General features: G+C 41.2%; 1 protein-coding gene across 1 annotated transcript in view; it reads left to right on the plus strand.

Moving 5' to 3' along the window:
* Window positions 1-224: 224 nt before the first annotated feature.
* The window catches only part of PRPF6 (pre-mRNA processing factor 6), a gene marked incomplete at its 5' end in the record, with an annotated part of 23,844 nt that continues 3,964 nt past the window's right edge, over window positions 225-20,104 (plus strand). Inside the window, 17 exons of the mRNA XM_009696185.1 lie at window positions 225-393; window positions 1,235-1,353; window positions 1,987-2,065; window positions 3,015-3,191; window positions 4,023-4,178; window positions 4,884-4,978; window positions 5,691-5,847; window positions 6,059-6,221; window positions 9,160-9,278; window positions 9,932-10,150; window positions 11,808-11,930; window positions 12,781-12,902; window positions 14,048-14,186; window positions 15,165-15,284; window positions 16,498-16,674; window positions 17,568-17,701; window positions 18,193-18,284. Coding sequence (XP_009694487.1) covers window positions 225-393; window positions 1,235-1,353; window positions 1,987-2,065; window positions 3,015-3,191; window positions 4,023-4,178; window positions 4,884-4,978; window positions 5,691-5,847; window positions 6,059-6,221; window positions 9,160-9,278; window positions 9,932-10,150; window positions 11,808-11,930; window positions 12,781-12,902; window positions 14,048-14,186; window positions 15,165-15,284; window positions 16,498-16,674; window positions 17,568-17,701; window positions 18,193-18,284 — 2,360 coding nt within the window. The remainder of the gene's footprint in view (window positions 394-1,234; window positions 1,354-1,986; window positions 2,066-3,014; window positions 3,192-4,022; window positions 4,179-4,883; window positions 4,979-5,690; window positions 5,848-6,058; window positions 6,222-9,159; window positions 9,279-9,931; window positions 10,151-11,807; window positions 11,931-12,780; window positions 12,903-14,047; window positions 14,187-15,164; window positions 15,285-16,497; window positions 16,675-17,567; window positions 17,702-18,192; window positions 18,285-20,104) is intronic.

Genomic DNA, 20,104 nt, shown 5'->3' on the forward strand with positions numbered 1-20,104 from the left:
AGCCAGGTGATTGCAGTGTCTTTGTAGATAAAGTTCCCTCTGTAAAAGGGCAGTTTGTTTCCCCAGACTTTATGAACAGTAAGGATGGGGACTGGCTGATGCCATTCTTGCAAAAGAATTATACTTTTATTGTCTGTTACAAGTAATAATTTAGACAGACTGCCTGCGTAACAAGCAGTGGGGTTGCAGCATGATAAATAGCTGCTACTGCTTTATCAACACAGAGCCACAGGTTTCACCACCCGCTCTGATATTGGCCCTGCACGTGATGCAAATGACCCTGTGGATGATCGTCATGCTCCGCCGGGGAAGAGAACTGTTGGGGATCAAATGAAAAAGAATCAGACAGCTGATGATGACGACGAAGATTTGAACGACACCAATTATGATGAGGTGATGAGATTTTCATCATCCTGGAGATGTTTTTTCCCAAGTGGAAGAGGAGTCCTTTAGCTCCCTGCTCTCTTGCTATGAAACCCCATATTAGATGAGGTTTCAAGACCAGAATTTCCTGTAGTTTGCTAGCAACACTTCCTTTTTATTTTTTTTTTTTTTTTATTGATACCTTATTATACATAATGGCATAGTGCTTGCAGATTTTCGTTGTAGCATTGGTCTGCATATTGCAGTTTAATTATCTATACAGAGCCCTGAGAGTCTTGGGAAGAGATCTATAAATAAAATATTAGTTTAAGTACTTTGGGGGATGTATTTTTTTGTTCTGGACAAATGAAATCTAAGCTCCTATGCTTTGATGTATATTTGCCTTATGTGGCATGTGTAGTCTCTTGTGTTTAAATCCCACTTTGGTTAGTTAAATGTTGTGTTATTCTCTTTGTTTGCTTTCAGTAGTTTTTTTTTAAAAATAAGTGGTTAATGGAAGAAAATGGCCTTTCTATGCTGGGGTCTCATTTATTGCTTGATAGAAGCAATTTTGAAAGAGAAGCAATTTTGAAACAGTTTTGCTTTTGAAATGGTGTGGGAGAATAAACACTAGGGGTGGTAGAAGAAAGCTGCTTTTATTTAGGGATGCGTTAGTCTGATGCAATGTTGTTAGAAATAGCCCGCTCACGCATTTTTGTTGTTCTGGATGACTGTTGGCTGTAACAGGAATGTAACAGGAGCTTTGAACTGAGGATACTGTTTCTGTTTTTTTTTCTTTTTTTTTTTTTTTTTTTTCTCTTTTCTCTCCTTTTCTTTCTTCCATGTATAGTTAGATTATCCAAATTCTTAGTTCAATGGTTATGCTGGGAGCCTGTTCTCAAGTGGTCCCTATGAAAAAGATGATGAGGAAGCAGATGCTATTTATGCAGCTTTGGATAAGAGGATGGATGAACGCAGAAAAGAAAGAAGGTAGGATAAATTACAACACAGGCCTGGGGTGTTTTCTAGTTAGTTAATGTTTTAGAGTTTTCCTCTACCTCTTCCATTTTCCAGTTCAGATTTTGTCTGTGTCTACTGGGTACATTTTCAGAAGCGTACGCAGTTTTTTATTTTAATTCCATACCTGTGACCCTGTTGCTCCAAGTTGCAAGGATGATGGACATTTTACACAACTTGCTCTGAGAGTTGATGTAGTTGAATTGCTTCAGTGTAGTTAATTAAGATTCACTGTAGTTCATTAAGCTGATGTGGGGAGATGCTGAGTGGCTGTTTTTGACACATCACATACCTCACATCACACACACAAATTGTTAGAAAAGTCATATAATGGGGGTGTCTTGTAAACTGGTGAATGTTACTGAACTTGTTAAACTCACACCTGGTCTACAGGTAAGAGGATGTTAAAGGCTGAAGTTTGCTTGGTTGGAGACATCTGTTTTTACACTATAATATTGTCTTATTAAATAAGACATCTCTCTCATGATGTTAATCTAAGTTAATGTTGATAATCTGATCAAACACGTTTTTCTGTAATATCAGCACTTTGTTTAAAGACTTGCCAAGTGTTACTTTGAGCATAACCTCAGTACTCCTTTTCCTAAGGGAACAACGAGAAAAAGAGGAAATAGAAAAATACCGTATGGAACGACCTAAAATTCAGCAGCAGTTCTCAGACTTGAAAGTAAGGAAAAAATGTCGGAAGCGTGACTTTTACCTTTGTGACATAGGAGAGATGGATGTATATTCTGCATTTCTTTGCCCAGATTTTGTGTGTTAGCAAACAAGTACTTTGTTATTCTCCAGATTAGAATTACTTTCTGTTGGAAAACTAAGTAAGCGAATACGAAAATGGCAGCTAGTGGTGCAGAACCTCTTCTTGGTTTGAAGCTCTCTCAAGTACTGCAGTATAATTTTCAGTCGGTTGCAGCTGCGGGGTTATGGACAGTATAATTGGTAGTGCTGATTTAAATCCGAGTGGTGATGGAATCTGCAGTAAGTGATGAAGCAATATTATCTCTACTGCCAACGGCATTCAGAGTTGCACTCAGTTGATGGAAGTGGGTGTTTATAAGCTACTTTGTAGGGATATGGGACAATGCAGTGATTCTGCCTGTAGAGCACTTTTCTTGTGGGTACACAAGGTGGTGAAATTCGTGCCGATTTTGATACTAGGCTTTTGATTTGTGCTTTATTGCAACTTCACATCAGTTCTTGAGAAGGTGCTACACTTCAGTCTTTGAGGGACTGATACCTTGTTGGCATTGAAAGAGCAGTTGAGCGGGATCTGACTCTAAAGCTTCTTTTAAATAAATGGTGTCATTTAAGCTATTGTTTAATGATTAGTAATGAGACACTGAATGCTGCAGGCACTGAGACTAATCTGGATATTTGTAGCGCTGAGTTTAATAGCAAAATTGATTTGAAATCTCAGACTGGACTAAAATCAAATCCTAATTAAATGCATCTAATTCTTTTGTACATTGGATTAGAAAAAAAATCTGATCTTTGACTTTTAAGTCTTTAATTGATCTGAATTCTTTCAAGAAAAAAGAAATCCATTAAGGAATAAGAGCAGTTAAAAAGAAAAAAAACTCTACAACAAGTAATGATGACAACTTGTGTTTGAATAGCGGAAGCTAGCAGAGGTGACAGAAGAAGAGTGGCTGAGTATTCCAGAAGTTGGTGATGCCAGGAACAAGCGTCAGAGGAATCCTCGTTATGAGAAGCTGACTCCTGTACCTGATAGCTTCTTTGCAAAGCATTTACAGTCAGGGGAGAATCACACTTCTGTGGACCCACGCCAAACGGTGAGTACTAAAGCAAACCTGATGGAGATGCAATCCGTACAAGTGTTAAACTATGCATTCCTTAGTGGGTTCTGGAAAAAAAAGATACTTGACCATAAAACTTGGTGTCGTTCGTGTGTCTGTCAAAGGAATTGCTGGATGTTAAACTCCTGTGCTTGCTGGAGTCTTTCAGTGCGCACCCGTTGCCAGGGAAGACTTGAGGATAGGCAGGGAGAGCCTAGTTCTTGTGTTGAAAATGGAAGAAAGTGTTCCTTTTCTCTGGTTTTCTGTGGTAGAATGGTTATAATGAGTTTTGGTGAGCATAACCAACATCCATTTCTGTTACAACAACATTTTGCAAAAATGGAACAGAAAATTAAGTTCGGTTTCACCTAATGGTTTGCTTAACCCTGGAGTGATTGTGTTAAAAATTATTTGCCTTACAGTCAACTGAAAATTAAGTAATTTAGCTTGTTGCTACGTGGCCACAGGCTACTATGGTAACATAGTTACAGAAGAAGCTGACCTGCCCTGAATTGGCACCAGATGTCCATGGGACTTCTTTGTAGATATTCTTGCTTAAATGTGCTTGGTTTAGGTGCTTGTATTTTTCACTTTCTTGTTACTGATTTCACTGACTTGACTAAACTTGAGTAATTACCTACAGATTTGCAAAACCTGAATGAGAAAGGTTTTGTGATTCAGGGAAGGCACTGTTTCAGAGGTACCTGTGGGGTTTTGGCATCTCTGTCCTGTAGCCACTTGAGAAGAGCAAATCAGCCAACAGCCTGAGTTATTTTTGAAGTGTCAGAAGAGATTTTAGGAATGTATTTCTCTCACTCTTGTTTTTAGCAATTCGGTGGGTTGAATACTCCGTATCCAGGAGGCTTGAATACTCCATACCCAGGAGGAATGACACCAGGCTTAATGACACCTGGGACAGGTGAATTGGATATGAGGAAGATTGGCCAAGCCAGGAACACCTTGATGGATATGAGGCTAAGCCAGGTAAGGATGTGGGAAGGCAGGATCTGTCACAGGTCTACCCAGGGTTGGTGCTGTGCTGCTATTTAAGACCTGGTTCTAGAAAAGTCTTTAATTCTCTTGGGTGTTAGAAGAAACAGCTCAGCTGTGAAATAGTTCTCTACTCGTCCTCCCCAAATCTCATGCCTTCTACACTAATAGAATTTCCTGAGAAATAACAGTTTGTCCCTGGAAGTCTTGGTCATTACGGGAGAACAGGCTGCCCTGTTATATCAGAGGTGGACTTCGGGCAAATGGCACTGGTAGTTTTACCAAAGGAACCATCTCTTCTATCCTGTGTGGAGATGCAGGACAAAATGCTGAAAAATACTACTCTTAAATTGTTCTTGACTTCTATTCTTTTTCATTGATTTTTCCCATTTAAATCTGGTTTAAACTAAAAAGATGGGCTTTAGCTGGCAGGGCTGCAAGACCTTTTGGTGACGAAAGCCAAGCTGCTTATTTTCTGGGTTTTCAGTGGTACTGAATTTTTAACGCTGAAGTTGTGTATCTTAGAAGTGGAAAAAAGCTAGTGAGAGGCTTTGTGTCTTCCTCCTTCCTTGGTTTTGGTAACAGATGAAGGTCTAGGTTTCTGGTATCGCTGCAGTATCTTTTCCAGTCTTTAGTGCATGCAGGCAGACTGGGGGGCTATGAGTGGTCATTTCAGCAGCGCTGACTTGACTTTCCCAGGTGTCGGACTCTGTGAGTGGCCAGACTGTAGTGGACCCGAAAGGATATTTGACAGACTTGAATTCGATGATTCCCACACATGGAGGAGATATCAAGTAAGTTTAAGAAGGATTAACTGATTTATCCTCTTAGTAATGGCTGTGATCCTGCATATAAATGGAAATCTGTCTGAGCGGGTGGCTTTCAGCCTGCATTTAATTTGTAAAAGATACTAGATCAGTTTTTGAGGATGAATTCTTTTAACATGAGATCTGGTATAGTCTTTCAACTGATGCATTTAGCATCTGACCCGGATGCATCAATTGTGGCGATTGTTTCTGTTCTATCCCTGGACTAACATGCCAGAGTGATGGCAGTGTGTGGCTGCCTGCCAGCCAGGAAATAACATGGTTAATTGTGTCTGTGTACTGCTAATTTAGGCTTGACTGATGACCTCTGAAAACCTCTTTAACCTGAAGTTGTAGCTCATGTTTCATAAAGAATTGCCATTTAAGTCAAAGCCATACGTGCAAATGTTGATACTAATACTTGACTTAAATCAATGCTTGTGCTTATCAGCTTCCAGCTGCAAGTGCCCAGCTGTAATTCCTAAAAATCTTACTTAAATACTTAACCGATTTTCACTGTGATCTCACTGTGTTACTGTATATTTGTGAGCTTGTTTTGGTAGTATGTAATTTGTGTTGCCAGTATGAAAATGTCTGAGGTCACAGTTACTGTGCATCTGAGTGTGGCTGTGAAGAACTGACTGTAAAGCATTTACTGATTCAGGAGAATTGTTTGCTAGCGTCTTTCCTCCTCCTTTAGTGATATCAAGAAAGCCCGTTTGCTCTTGAAATCTGTACGAGAGACAAATCCTCATCATCCGCCAGCCTGGATAGCATCAGCCCGACTGGAGGAGGTCACTGGCAAACTCCAAGTGGCTCGAAACCTCATCATGAAAGGAACAGAGATGTGCCCCAAGGTCAGAATTGCTTTGTTTCCCTGCTGATTCTTGCAGGACAGTAGGAAAAGGTTGTGGTTACGAGAAGCATCATCTCTCTGTTACGCTTGTATTGGGCTATATCTGATACAGCTTTACTATCTGCAGTATTAAAAGCACACACATTTAGCTAGAAGCTCAATTTTGAAGTCTTGTTTTGTTGTAAAGAAAGATTGTTTCTTTTTCCTGACAGAGTGAAGATGTTTGGTTAGAAGCTGCTCGGCTTCAGCCTGGGGATACAGCCAAGGCAGTTGTGGCCCAAGCTGTCCGCCACCTTCCACAGTCTGTCCGAATCTATATAAGAGCAGCAGAGCTGGAGACAGATATCCGTGCAAAGAAACGTGTCCTTAGGAAAGGTGAGAGCTTCTGCAGGGTCAGGGAAAAAGGTCTGAGTCTCTGTCTGTTTGCATTGCATTGTAAGTTGCTCAAGATGTGTCTCTAAGTTTAAGTGGCACTTTTTTTTTAATCCGTGGTGAAAATAACAGTTGTTAAAAATGTGTGCCTGAACCTTGCTGCTGTTGAGTCAAACAGTAGAGTTGTTGAAGTATTTGCAAAACATCTTTCAGCGGAAAGCTGCTGATCCTGAGCAATTGCAAAATGACATTTCACTCGCCAAAACCAATTCCAGCTTGATCAAAGTTAGACAGGTAGATGAAAGCAATCACAAAATGATGCTGTAAGGAGAAAAGGGTGTTTTAACTGTCACCTTGTGATACATTTCGGAAAAGATGGTGGACTTTGTGTTTGAGTTCCAACTTGTCAGTGACCTATTAGAGGGCACAGTGATTCTTGGTGGAGGAGCTTTAGAGGCCTTGGGGTTTTCATATCGTTGAGCCTGGTGGGCCTTGGGGCCCAGTTTGCTTTAGTGTAGCAAGGTCTGTGTTCTTGACAAACAGCTTTTCTCTGTGATGCTTACAACAGAAGATGTCAGGTTTTAGGTATTGCACTTGGAGGTTTTCCTCTTTTGTGGAATTACTGTCTTTTCCAAACAATTATCTCTTCAAAAGCAGTTTGTTTTCTTGTCCTGAACCCAGGTCATTCTTGTAGGTTCATAGTATTAACTCTTTGATTACTTTAAGTTGCTGTGCCTGTATCAGTAGATATTAGATCCTTCATGACTATTGAATGGTATCAATTGTATCTCCTGACTTTAATCTAGACAGGGAAAAGGGTCTGGATGTAATACTTTTACTAAATCACTGTGAAGCAGTCTACAGTATTGAATGGCTTGGCTTCAGAGGAAGTAAATTGCCTCCTACCTCTTACTGTTGCATGTAAAATTGCACATCTCTGGTGAAATGACCTCTTAACTGCATATGGATGAAAGGCTGTTAAAGGTTCCTGGGTTTGAAGTTATAAGAGTTCAGGTATTAATTATTCAGTAGCTTTTAAAATTTTCATTGGCTAAGCAGTGCAGCATGCTGTGAAGTGTCACTCCTGTGACACTGTGTGTCCTTCTCAAGAACAATAATAGATACTGGACAGAAAAATACTTCTACATGAGCAGAAATAGATTTCTGAGTCCAGCTTGGGTAGGAGAGCATCTTGTGTGAATGCAGTAACTTAGGCATGAAGTACTGAGTTTTGCTTTAAACACTGTATTTGCAAAGAGAAAAACATCTTGCTTCAGTTTTTGGAGCCACCTACTTAATGTCTGATACAAAACTGTTAGCAGAATGGAACATGATTTATCATTCTCTTTCCAATTTCTGCCTGTTAACAGCTTCGCAGTGCTCCTCTGCTACCTAGGGAACATGAGTAATACGATGCTTGGAGCTGTTTGTATATACAGCCTTAAGATAAGTGGCAGGTTAACCTGTTGTTTCTCGTAAAATAAAAAAAGACAGGTAATGTCACTGAAGTGTGATCTTTCGTAATGTGTTTCTCTCGTCTGTTGGCTGTGTGCGTTCCTACCATCCAGCAGAACCTCTGGAGTTTTTAAAGCCTCTCTCTGACTGGAAAGCAGGCAAGCTGAGTGTTTAAAATGCATCTTGAGGTCTAAAAATCGAATGCTCTATCTATGAAAACATGTTCTGTCCTGCTGAGTGATACTTTCAGCTCTTGCAGGCTGATATGATTCACTTAAATTCTTCAGAAAAATCTTCTACTGCTGCAGACTCGAGGAGAAACAGTTAATGCCTGAATCCTCGGTGGACTTGTAAATGCTCTGTGTATTTCTGTAGAGCTGGGATATACTCTGAAGTTGAGGCTCAGCAGTGTGCCACTGCCTTTGCAGGAACGCTTAAAGGAACAGTCTTGCCTAGAAACCTGACTGGTTTCAAAGTAGGTTTAGATGCCTCCTCCCACCCGTTTCTGTGGTGCTGCAATTATGCTTGCTTTATTGAAGGACGATGTGCCGAGTCCTCTGTTACTGTAGCACGTTTGTGTACGGTCACCATGGAAGCGATGAAACTAGTACTGCAATGCAGCTAATACTGGTAATCTGTGGTGTAAGATGTAGTGGCGAAAGGCTAAATAAACCACTTTAGTTTCTCAAGGTATCTTTGAGATACGAGGTTATGAAGAGACAGGCTGAGAAAAGTTGTTGTTTAGACTTCAGTGTTTCAGACAACACATCTAGGACAGTCTGCAGAGAATGTGGTTTCTACTGGCAGTAGCTGACTCGGACAAGATTAAGGAAGCCTCAAAGACTCTTAATTAGGCAGAGCCCATATTGGATTGCTGAAAGAACACTTTGGATTTGGTGGCTTAGGGTATTACTGTCAGCAATACCTTTAAGCTTTTATGCATCCTCCTGTTTTATTTTTGTGTAGTGGGCCATTAACTTTTTGGGAAGCTAAACTGGGATCCATTAAGCTGTCAGGAGATGCCTACGGGAAAACTAAATTGTGAAGGGACAGTTTCAACATCTAAGGAACAAGGTTGTGTTACTGGTTAGTATTGAAGATGCCCCTTCTTCGTAAAGGGAGATCCAGCATGACTAGGCTACCCCATTTTGAAGATCCTACATATGCTCATTTGCTGAGACTGGAGCCTTTGTTCAGCTAGGTGTTGTACTGAAGAGGATGCAATTACAGCTTGTACAGGGAAAAAGCCCTTGGCTCTCCAAAACCTGTTTCCAATTAAAATTATTAAGTAAGTTTTTTATTTTCTGATTTTAAGTTCTCATTGTTGAAGCAAGAGCTAATGTAAGTATAGTTGCCTCCCTTCTCTCTTTCAGGAAATTTCATCTATAATAGGACAAAGCCTTTAATGTACTGTCTTTAAAAAAATACAGCTCTCTTTTTGGTAAACTACTTTGTCATAACTGACACAATTGTTTTACCTCTCTAGCCCTTGAGCATGTTCCAAATTCGGTGCGTTTGTGGAAGGCAGCCGTGGAGTTAGAAGAACCTGAGGATGCCAGGATCATGCTGAGTCGGGCTGTGGAATGCTGTCCGACTAGCGTTGAAGTAAGTTTTTAAAAAGTAAAATAAAGCAGCCCCCTACACACCACTTTAGTTTGGCAGTAGAGCTTTGAAAACAAAAGATACGAGTGCAGTGTGAGTTTTCTGCCATGCACTTTATGCCACAATGAGCAGGATGTGACGAGTAGTGGACTGTGCTTTTTTCTCCAGAGTTAATTGTCCGGTGGCCATTATATGCCTCATTTTCCTGTGTAATTGTTATGTTAGTTATGCCAGTGTACTGCTGTGCCTGCTGTAGCCAATTAGCCTTGTTCGCTTTTGCGTTTAGTGCCTCGACAATTGTGAAAACAAGCAGATGGGTAGCCTGGGGAATCTAAAACAAAGTTGCTCGCTTGTGAAACGCTGAACCGGAGCGTGATGCTCAGCTGTTTGAAAGGTGATGTGGACAGAAAATACAAGTGCAGTAACCCAGCAAACGGAGGTAGTATCTTGAGGTGATTAGGACTGAGCTTTAAGGATAGTAGTAGACTGTACTGTTTCTCCATTGGTATTCTGCAGCCTGCTTATACTACTTGAGGACAATTGCCAACTAGTAGCAAACAGCATAAAGCTGCTTATCTCTTTGGACTGACACTGCCATACGGCGGCATTGTCATCTCCTTGTTCTCATCTAAAATACATCTTTTGTTGCTCCGCAGCTGTGGCTTGCCCTGGCAAGGCTGGAGACATATGAGAATGCTCGTAAAGTCCTTAACAAAGCCCGTGAGAATATTCCGACGGATCGTCACATCTGGATTACTGCTGCCAAACTGGAGGAAGCCAATGGAAACACCCAGATGGTGGAGAAGATCATTGACAGAGCCATCACGTCTCTTCGGGCTAATGGTGTGGAAATCAACAGAGAGCAATGGATACAGGTACTTGCTTGGTCTTGGTTAGAGACCCCGGTGAGCTCTTCAGATTCTGTTTTGAAGGCTATTGACGCAAGATATTGTAGGATGGAGTAATTTTGCACTAGGCTTATCAGTGGAGATCCCCATGAAAATACAGGAGGTGAGACTACAAAGCTGAGGACAGCCCAGGCCATAGTTAGGTGATACGTGGGGGTGGCATTGTGTGTGTTGAGCTGAGGAATGTCTGGTTTACTTCTGTCTTGGAAGATAACCAGCTTCAAGTTGAAGCAGCTGCTGCCTTAAGTAGGACAGAGGCTTTAGGCCTCCAGTGAAGGGTTTATGTATTTTTTGCATATGTCTCTTTTGGCTTAAAAAAGTATCTGTTTGCCAAAGAAGTCATTGTCAGATAGTGTGGTAAGAAGTCAATACAAATATTGCATGTGCAGCAGGCAGGAAATACTCCGTTAGTCTTTTATTGGCTTGTAGTCCTGAGGCTGTGCAAAGTAGTCACAGCTGACATGTGGAATTGTGTTGTACAGCGACGTTTACAAAACATGACCTCTGTGCAGGTTCATCCCAGGTTGTCATATTTTTAACATTCTGTACTAGAAAGTAGCAAAAAGTTGTAGGGGTTTCCAGTGCTTTGGTCGCATTCGAAAGCTGTGGTGCTTGAGTTTCTTGAGTTAAAAAGACACTTCAGAGACTATTGCCATCTAAATGCCTTGATGTTCAGGTTAAAAGAACCTCTTTCCTCCTGAATATGTACTGTGCTTTGTTTAAGCATAAGTTTTTAAACCAGTTTACTACTAAAATCACTTACAATGGGTCAAGGCAATAAAATGTTCTTGGCACACTGCTTAAAAGAGTACTGATAATGTAAAAAAGTATTTAATATAAAATGGATATCCCTGTTAACATCTAAAGGAATTATAACTTTGTTTACAGCAGTAAAGCAATTAAAGGTTAATTTCAACTTCTGTTTAAAAAAACCACCACCACAGCCTCTGCATCATTGTCTTCTCGAGTTCCTTTTCAGTACCAGAACTGTTCCATTTCTGTTACCTGATTAGAGGTCTTTGTAACAAGTTTAGGCAGGACATGCTTGGCTTTTCAAAAGCTTCGGATGTCAGAAACCCCCACTTTTCCATATCTGCTCTGGGGAAAGAGCCATTGCACCTTTAATTTAACAGTGATTGAGGGTGTATTTTTTTGAAATTTAGTTATTGCTTAGCCCTTATTGAGACCTAATAATCAACCCAAAGCTGAAGGAAGGTCAGTAGCTTTGTTACAATTCTTTCTTCTGAAATTCTTGCTTTTTTTTTTTTTTTTTAATTGACTGGGTCCCTGCTTGACCCAGCCCAGGGCAGGGCAGTGGAGCTGTAAGAGGAGGCTTTTCAGGCTGTTAAGGCCACGCATTGTCACACTTACTCCTTTTCAGTGGATGCAGTTGACGGGCTTTGTTTCTTACCCAACTTCTGATTGCTTCTGTGTACAGCTATACCACCTTCTTTGTGGGTGTAGACTCCCCGGTTAGAGTCAAGATATGTTTGAGTAATAAGATATTTTTTATGTGGCAGTGACTCACAATGTGTCTGTGTTTGCACACGTGGAGTTGCTGTTGCAGAATCTAACTTCTTGTGCTGATTTCTCAAAATGAGCAGGGGTTTACTCTTGTTTCTAGGATGCTGAGGAATGTGATAAAGCTGGAAGTGTGGCCACATGCCAGGCAATCATGCGAGCGGTGATTGGGATTGGGATTGAGGAAGAAGATCGGAAACATACCTGGATGGAAGATGCAGACAGCGTATGTCTGGCTGTGATGCTGGGGTTTTTTGTTGTTGTGGGGTTTTTTTTGTTTTTTGTTTTTTGTTTTTTAATTGGGGGAAACTGCACTGGATCCTGGGAAATAACATTTTTTTTGTCAGTGAAAGTGGGTATAATTCCCACAACACCTCCCTGCGTTTGGCCAGTCTACCTCTTGGAAGGTTACTGTACTGTAGAACTTTTTTCAGATTTGAGTTTTCATTAAGCAAAAAGTTTGTATTGTGATAGTTTGCTGGTTTTGGTGTGGATTTTTTTGTGTGTGTGACATCAACAGAGATTGAGATCTCGTTAAAGGAACTGGGAGTTGAGTTTCAAGGCATAAACATTGTAGCTCAAGAGTTAATATAAGACTGGACAGGGGAGTGAGTAAAAGTTTTACCAGGGTTTCTTTGCTTTAGGGGAGTAGTTTGAACATGCACTAATAACTAAATTATACTTCAGCAGCAAAATGCCCACTTCACTGGCCTTGAATTGGGCTTACAACAGTAGGGGGGCATATGCTGTGGCACTTACGGTTTTGCCTGTAAAAAAAAAAAAGTACAAAAATGAGAGCCTTTACAATGCCTTACTAATGTATCAAGCTGGCCTGTGTGTGTCAGTCCCACTGAAAGGGCAGTGATCCTTGTGCTTTGATAGAGGGATGCTTGAAAATTTCTTCCCTGCTTCCTTTTAAAAAGCTGATAGTAACTGTTCTGTTACATATAATGCCCCAATTCATGTATTGCTCTGAGTTACTGAGTTCTGTGTTGAATTATGCATGTGAAATTCTTTCTTGCACTTGATTTCAGTGCAATCCTGAAGTGACTTGGTTCTGATCTGGTTTTCCTTAGTGTGTTGCTCATAATGCTCTGGAGTGCGCCCGAGCAATTTATGCTTATGCCTTGCAAGTTTTCCCAAGCAAGAAGAGCGTGTGGCTGCGAGCAGCTTACTTTGAAAAGAACCATGGAACGAGGTATGTGTGCTGCATAATCCTTGGGTGGAGGGGTTCATCCTTGTTACAGGGTGATAGATTGAGGAGGAAGAAAAGCTACAGGATGATCCCTGGTGTGTTGCATGTGCAGAGTTAGTTCAGCTGGTAGAAACTCACTGGTGTTGTTTGCAGGACTGACCTTTTTTGTTTTCACCGCAGTCAGAACATCTTTGGGTTTTACAAAGTCATACAAAGTTTTCTTGCAATAGAGATTACTTGGTAAAAATAGCTATGAATAGGCAAGGCAGGGACAGTTGTCTTTGAGAAGGCAAATCTAGAAAAAATTTGGAATACAAATCACCTAGAAATACAGCATGTGTTTAATTTAGTTTTCATAGATAAAACTACTTCATCACTGAAGTTATCCGAGCATCTCTGGCATTTTCTGATTAAACATACTGTGAATGTGTGTCACATTCTGAATTGATTGGTGTTATACTGTCACAGCTCAGGCCTCTTTTTTTTAAAGTTTATTCATAAAGCTTTACACATCTGAAACTTTCTGCCAAAAGTTTAGAATAAAGAAAACAATCTATGCAGTAGACCACTTATACTCATGGAATCATCCTTATTAAAGGCAACAAGGCTGTAGCGTGGAAGTGACTGCAGATACTGAGTTGTGCCTCACTCAAGCCTTTTCTTTTTTTTTTTTTTTATTTTGGAACATGTCTTTGCTTTTGATGTTGTTCTCCCATGTTTCCCAGTGGTGGCTGGCTTTTAAGCCCCTTGTTCTACCTGAAAAGAGTATTTTCCAGAGGAGAAAAGATTTCAATAACATCAAGCCAGCTTCATCTAATAATTCTGTAAAACTTCCTGTCTCAGTTTCTCCTGAGGTTTGTGAAGAAGAATGGCTCTTTCCAAGACAAATGAGCTGTTTGTGTGCAGGGTCTTTCCGCAGAGGCTATCAAACAAAGGTGTCTGAACAATGAGCCGTTTGTGGAGTGCTGATTTCAGAACCCTTGTGAAAAAAGACCCCACCCTTTCCTTGTTATGAAACAACTTATCAAGGTTTACAATGTTGGACTTTGCAACAATATTTATAACATTGAGTGATAGTGGAGATGGTGTGTGAGAGCTCGCCTTTGGCAGTGTTTTGAGTGATTGTAACTTGCTCTTTCTTGTCTCAGAGAATCCTTGGAGGCTCTTTTGCAGAGAGCTGTTGCTCACTGTCCCAAAGCAGAAGTGCTCTGGCTCATGGGAGCCAAATCGAAGTGGCTGGCGGGAGATGTGCCAGCAGCCAGAAGCATTTTGGCCCTGGCTTTCCAGGTGGGTATATTAGATTTGTGTGATGCTGTTAAGTACAACTGGTAAAGAATACAGAGTAGGCTTTTTCTGTCAACACCGGAGTCCTGCTGTCTTTCAAAATGATGAGGCCTTCTTCTTCTTGTGCGGCAAAATGTTCTCCTGTAAAATAGCGGCAAACTGGAAAAAAAAAATTACTTCTCTTTTAGTAGTACCACGGCAGATTCTGAGTTCACAAACCATTAATTTTACTACCATGGCTCCCACCAACCACAGTCATGGATCAGAATCCCCGTGTCTTGGGTCACCTGTGTCCTCAGTAAAAAGGGTAGTGGTCTGTCCTAATTAATGAGGTTACTGCATTACTTATGGCTTGGACCAAACCCACTAATCTGCAGCAAAATGAAGGGAATTGTCTGCCGGATGCTGAAAGAAAGATGGGCAGAGCGGTACAGTTCTACACTGGGAATGAAACCTAACAGCTAAGTGATAGCAAAAACGAATGACAGGTCCTGAGATGGAAGGTAAAAGGATATATTTACTCCTAAATTTGTTCTTGGTGCTTTTTGTTACCACCCTGAAGACTTCTTGACATGGTTGCCACTGAAATGGCTTTTATTGGACAGGCTTTCACAGACCTCAGTTGGGAATTCAAGCCTCAGTTTTTTTGCTTGGGGATAATAAAATGAGGGTCTCATTGTGGCAGACCCTGTGATGTTTTAAGTATTTAAACTGGAAGTTCAGAAGATCAAGCATTAATGCTTTTCAACAATTGAGAAGCATCCAACTTCTAAACTGGCATATATCTTTGTGTTGCGCATCTGTTTTGGAGAATTTCTATAAACTTCAAAGGTCAAAGAAGATTGGGAGGAGCTTGAACTGAAAAAAATCCTACTGCGGATTGACAAAGCTCTGATTTCAATTTTAATCTGGATCAAACGAAGGATTAAATCTGCTGTTGATTCACTGTATGCATTTGTCTGTCATTTTATGTTCTTGCAGGCCAACCCCAACAGCGAGGAGATCTGGCTGGCAGCCGTGAAGCTCGAGTCAGAAAACAATGAATATGAAAGAGCAAGGAGGCTGCTGGCAAAAGCTCGCAGCAGTGCTCCCACTGCAAGGGTAAGGATGTGTGAAGGGTGGAGAGGCTGAGACCTCTCTTGGCCATGGGGGAGTTGAGGCAGAAGAGGAGTTCCTTCAGTTCTGCGGCCTTAGCGATTGACCAGATGGCTCCCTGCCATTGCCTTTTGCAGGCATGTGACCACTTCGCTGCACCGCTTCTCCAGCAAATTGCGACATAAAAGCATGGCGTGATGGGAAAAAAAAGCTAGGATGAAGTGAAGACTTTCAGTTTTTTTTACAGAAATGGCAAAAGTCAGGAAATTCCCAGTTTACAGCTGTTTGTATAATGTTCATGTTGCATAAAAGCATGTCTTGGAAAAAAGAAAGAGAAAATACTCTCACAGAAGTCTCCCTTATGCTTGCTGTGCTAAAGGCAGCTCTGGTTGAGCATGCTGTTTAAAGTTATGCTCTTGTGTTTATCTCTGGAATTACTGTTGGTATGATAAACGTCGATTTTCAGCTGTTCGTACAGAACTGTTTTAACTTGGCCAAGTAAAAGAAAAATCAGTTTGGCCTCTGTCCCTTCCCCCCTTCTGACTTGTGTTTCATTCTAGACCTTTTAAACTGTCTTCTTCCTCTTTTGTCAGTCAGGGAGCTTCTCTCCAGCTGGCAGCTGGGGCCGAAACTCTGGTCTCAGACTTGATGCCTCTCTTGCAAAGTCATGGTGGGGGGAGTTTGGGAACAGGGAGGACAGAGATCAGAGTAGCAAAATGGCCTTCGGTCTATAATGTATTTCTCACAGCTGTGACTCCCATGTGTAGCCAAAAGAAAGGGATTTGGGAGCAGAGAAGTGTATGTACCAGTTTGTCATTAGCAGGACAACAGTTGCAACTTGAAGCTGTAAGAATAGGTGGTCTTGGTAGCTTGGGTCTGAGGAGACCAGATTGTGCCAATAAAGCAGGCTCAAATTTATTAATTGGTTGTGCTCTTAAAGCTATGCTCACTGTACAAATATTATACAAATGTCAACTGTATGCTAATAGGCGAGATGTAGGTTGATGATGCTGTTTCAACTCCTTTAACATTTGTCTTTACCTTTCTTACTGTTACCTGTTTCCACTATTATTTAACCCTGGTATTTTTTTTATTTTACTTCAAACTGTAGCAAATCAATAGCATTCTAATGAATCTGTGAGTGTGGGAACCCACTGCATTGATGGACTAACAGTTTTTCAATGGCTGCTAGTGATAAACGGATCTGGTTCGTTCTCAGGTCTTCATGAAGTCTGTGAAGTTAGAATGGGTGCTTGGGAACATTGCAGCAGCCCAGGAGCTTTGTGAGGAAGCCCTGAAGCACTATGAAGACTTCCCCAAACTGTGGATGATGAAAGGACAAATCGAGGAACAAAAGGAATTGGTAGAGAAAGCACGGGAGGCTTATAATCAAGGGGTAAGATGTGTGTTGTTGTTGCAAGTTTGGTTTGTGCTTCTGGTGTGGAGAGAGATCTGTGTCTTTGAATCAAAGTGCAGAGAGCTCCGTCCTAGACTAACCGAAGAGATGATTTCTGTTCTCTGTCACTGGTTGAAACAATAACAAAACAAAAAAAAATTAGGACCTTGAAATAAGCAGCAAGAATTCTCTTACCTGGTATCCGTGTGCAAAATTCACTTTCTTGCTTGAGAGTTTGCTGTATCCTTGACTCCTCACTGGTAGGAAAAAAGACATTGCACAATTATTCTCTAAGACCTGTAAAGACTTAAAAGGAGAACTCTTGAAAGAAAAGCCTCCTAATGAGCTCTTAAATACACACTGTAAAAGGAGGTGGCCTACAGAGCACTTGTGTCTCTTTTAAATGGTAATCAGTGTCCTTGGGTATGAATGTTTCTGAAAGTCATCAGCCATGAAAGTAGTATGGGAGCAGGTTTCTGCCAGAGTCGATATCCTGATCACTTCCCGGGCTTCGAAGGCAGGCTGTTTCCTGCACACTGTTGCTGTGGTTTGGGTATGTGTAAGAGCCCTCCATCTCCAGAGAGAGCACAAACTGTAGATGTGTTGTTATGGGAGGTGTGTTCCTTCTCTTCCTACTGGGATCGCTCAGTCATAGTTGATGTTCCTTACTGTTTTGGTTATAGGAGAAACTTGATTTCTGTACTGTTCTGTGCTGTGAGACTGACTAGGAGAAGTTTGAGTGATGTAATCAACTTGGTCTCTCTTCTTCTCAACTCTCTAGGAGGATTTAGGAAGGGAAGTTCTTTTCTATAGGGGTTATAAGATTGATATTTTTTTTTAATTATTTTTTTAAATCTACATATTACCATACTTGGGCTTTTTTTTTTAAACAGTTGAAAAAGTGCCCCCATTCCATACCCCTGTGGCTTTTGCTGTCCAGGCTGGAGGAGAAAGTTGGGCAATTGACTAGAGCAAGAGCCATCTTGGAAAAGTCTCGCCTAAAGAATCCGAAGAATCCAGATCTCTGGTGAGTTGTGTGGAGATGAACTGAATTTGGGCTACAAGGCCAATGCATTCACAGGCCAGCTATTTTACATCTTCTCAGCCATTTGAGCCCGGAATTTACAACTGTGCCCATCCTAGAGTTTCTTCTGGACTAACAGCTTTTTCTGAACACCAGAAATGCTTTGGTGATCCTGGCTAGTATGTAGCTACTCTAAGGAGCTGGGAACTAGTTATTTGTTTACTGATAGTTGTAGTGCACAGAGCATGAAAACCCAGGGATCTTTCATTTCTGTTGTAGTCCCTTTTTCAGATTGTTTTTGATCTAGGCCATTATAGAATAAAGATCACATTTATTTTTAGATGGAGAGGAATGGGAAGATGTCAGTCACCTACACGTATTCAGAATACGAGCAGATGTTTGCAATTTCCAGTGACCTTCCTGTGACTCGCTGTTTGTTTCTGTATAGTGGATATGTTGTCATAAATATCATCACTGAGTCTCTTCCTTACCAGGTTGGAGTCTGTGCGATTAGAGTACAGAGCTGGGCTAAAGAATATTGCAAATACTCTGATGGCCAAGGCGTTGCAAGAATGCCCCAATTCAGGTGAGCTGGATCTCATGTCTGTCTTAAACACAGTTGTTTTGCCCACCTGATAAAGGCACATCTTTTTTGAAGATCTCCTTTCTGGCCAGGTCTCAAAATACTATGTTTTGGAGAGCTGTCAGTCATCCTTCTGCAAATGAAATGTTGTCAATAATCCCAGTTGCTTTGTGCTGTCTCGCACCAGAGAGATCACGGGTTGGCGCTTGTTCCATTTTGCTGCAGTATCCAGAGTATTACTGGGTCTGTGGTCCACAGTTTTATTGCCAGGTTTCCTGGGAAAGGATCTTGCATGTAGATGGCTTTTCTCTGAAGCTAGAAGTCTGCCAAGTTTTAAAATTGAAGAAGGACTCTTTGAGTGTTTGTAGTTAGGAAGTTCAGTGGAAGAAGAATGTTTTTTTTCCCTCTCTCATTGGAGTACGGCTGGCCATAGGAGACTTCCTGTGGCTGGTTTGCCTGTGGTGGTTGCACTACTAACTGTGTGCTTAATAACTTGTGCTGGCAGTGAATTTCAGTCACAGTCATGATTAGGGGTCATGTACCATAAATATTTAGTCCTGTTTTTTAATTGTTTTAACTCATTTAAGAAACAGCTAATAGGTCATATAATGTAAGTCAATTGGTTCTAACCAGCAGTGGAAACATTTGCCCTTGGGATGGGAGGAGAAAGTGCATAATGCTTCCCTATTTTTTCGCAGAGTTGCGGGAAGACTTAATTATTTAAACATGTTGACATCTTTGGAGAGATGTCACGTAACTACAAAATGTAGTAGTCTACTGCAGGGCAAGCCTTTTTAGCTTTCCTTCAGGCTAGATTTTGAAAGGTGTTTAATTGGCGGCTGCTTAAGTCGCAGTGAAATAATTGGCAATTAAGTGACTTTTATGACATGATGAACTTATTGCAAGCTGCTCACCATGCAAGTGGATCAACAAAGCAGTACCACCCAAGTCCCACTTTGTTTTTTGAATGATCTAATGCTTAATGAGTGTTTGCCACCACAGGGTTTTTTACAGAATCTGCCTGTTGCTATGGAAATGGGAAGCAGGATCTCCGTTTTTGTTTAAATGAATTTGCTTCCAACTCTGTCTTAAAACTCTACAAGTCAGAATAAAAGCCTGCAGGAATTAGCTCGTTGGACACCTACAGTCATGTAAACCAGAGGCTTGGGTCCATTGATTGCTGAATTGATTCCTGGTTGCTTACGGCTGATGGAGGCAGGCTGCACAAAGAGTAAAATTGAAATATAATAGTGTTTGTGTCCTCAGCAGGCCTGAAAATAGAGGCCTGAAAAACATGGTTTGACCCTATATACAAAGAGCAAGAAGGGAAGAGTTCTTCTCCAGTCTGTCACTGCATTCATCAAAGCTTGTGTATATTCCCGTGGTGCTGGTTATGGGAAGTGAGAGCACTTTGATAGAGTCCTGGCAGACAGGAGTTTTCAGGCTTTGCTTTGAAGTGATCAGCAGGTATGGTTGGCTGACATGAGAAGCTGAAGATTTCATGCTCCTCTGAGCATATTTCCTTTCTTGCTTTTGGCAGTGAAAGGAACTAGGGATTAAACCCGGCTTTCCTGGACCTACTCTGTCCTTCATCATATGTGTGGAGAGCCAGCATCAATAACACTCTGATGCTTTCTGGCACCGTTGAAACTGATTCCAAATGGTGTACTTTGCACTTCTGGGACTTCTTCTGCCACTGCAGTTTCCTGTTCAGACAGATGGATATCTTTCACTTTTGAAATGCTGATTTGCCCTCCCCTGTTCTGCTGCTTGCATTGTCTCATCTGAAAGGCATGAGCTCTGGGATAGTGCACACCAGTGTA

This window comes from Cariama cristata, unplaced genomic scaffold, assembly GCF_000690535.1.
Source record: "Cariama cristata isolate BGI_N322 unplaced genomic scaffold, ASM69053v1 scaffold27002, whole genome shotgun sequence".
Classification (NCBI taxonomy): domain Eukaryota; kingdom Metazoa; phylum Chordata; class Aves; order Cariamiformes; family Cariamidae; genus Cariama; species Cariama cristata.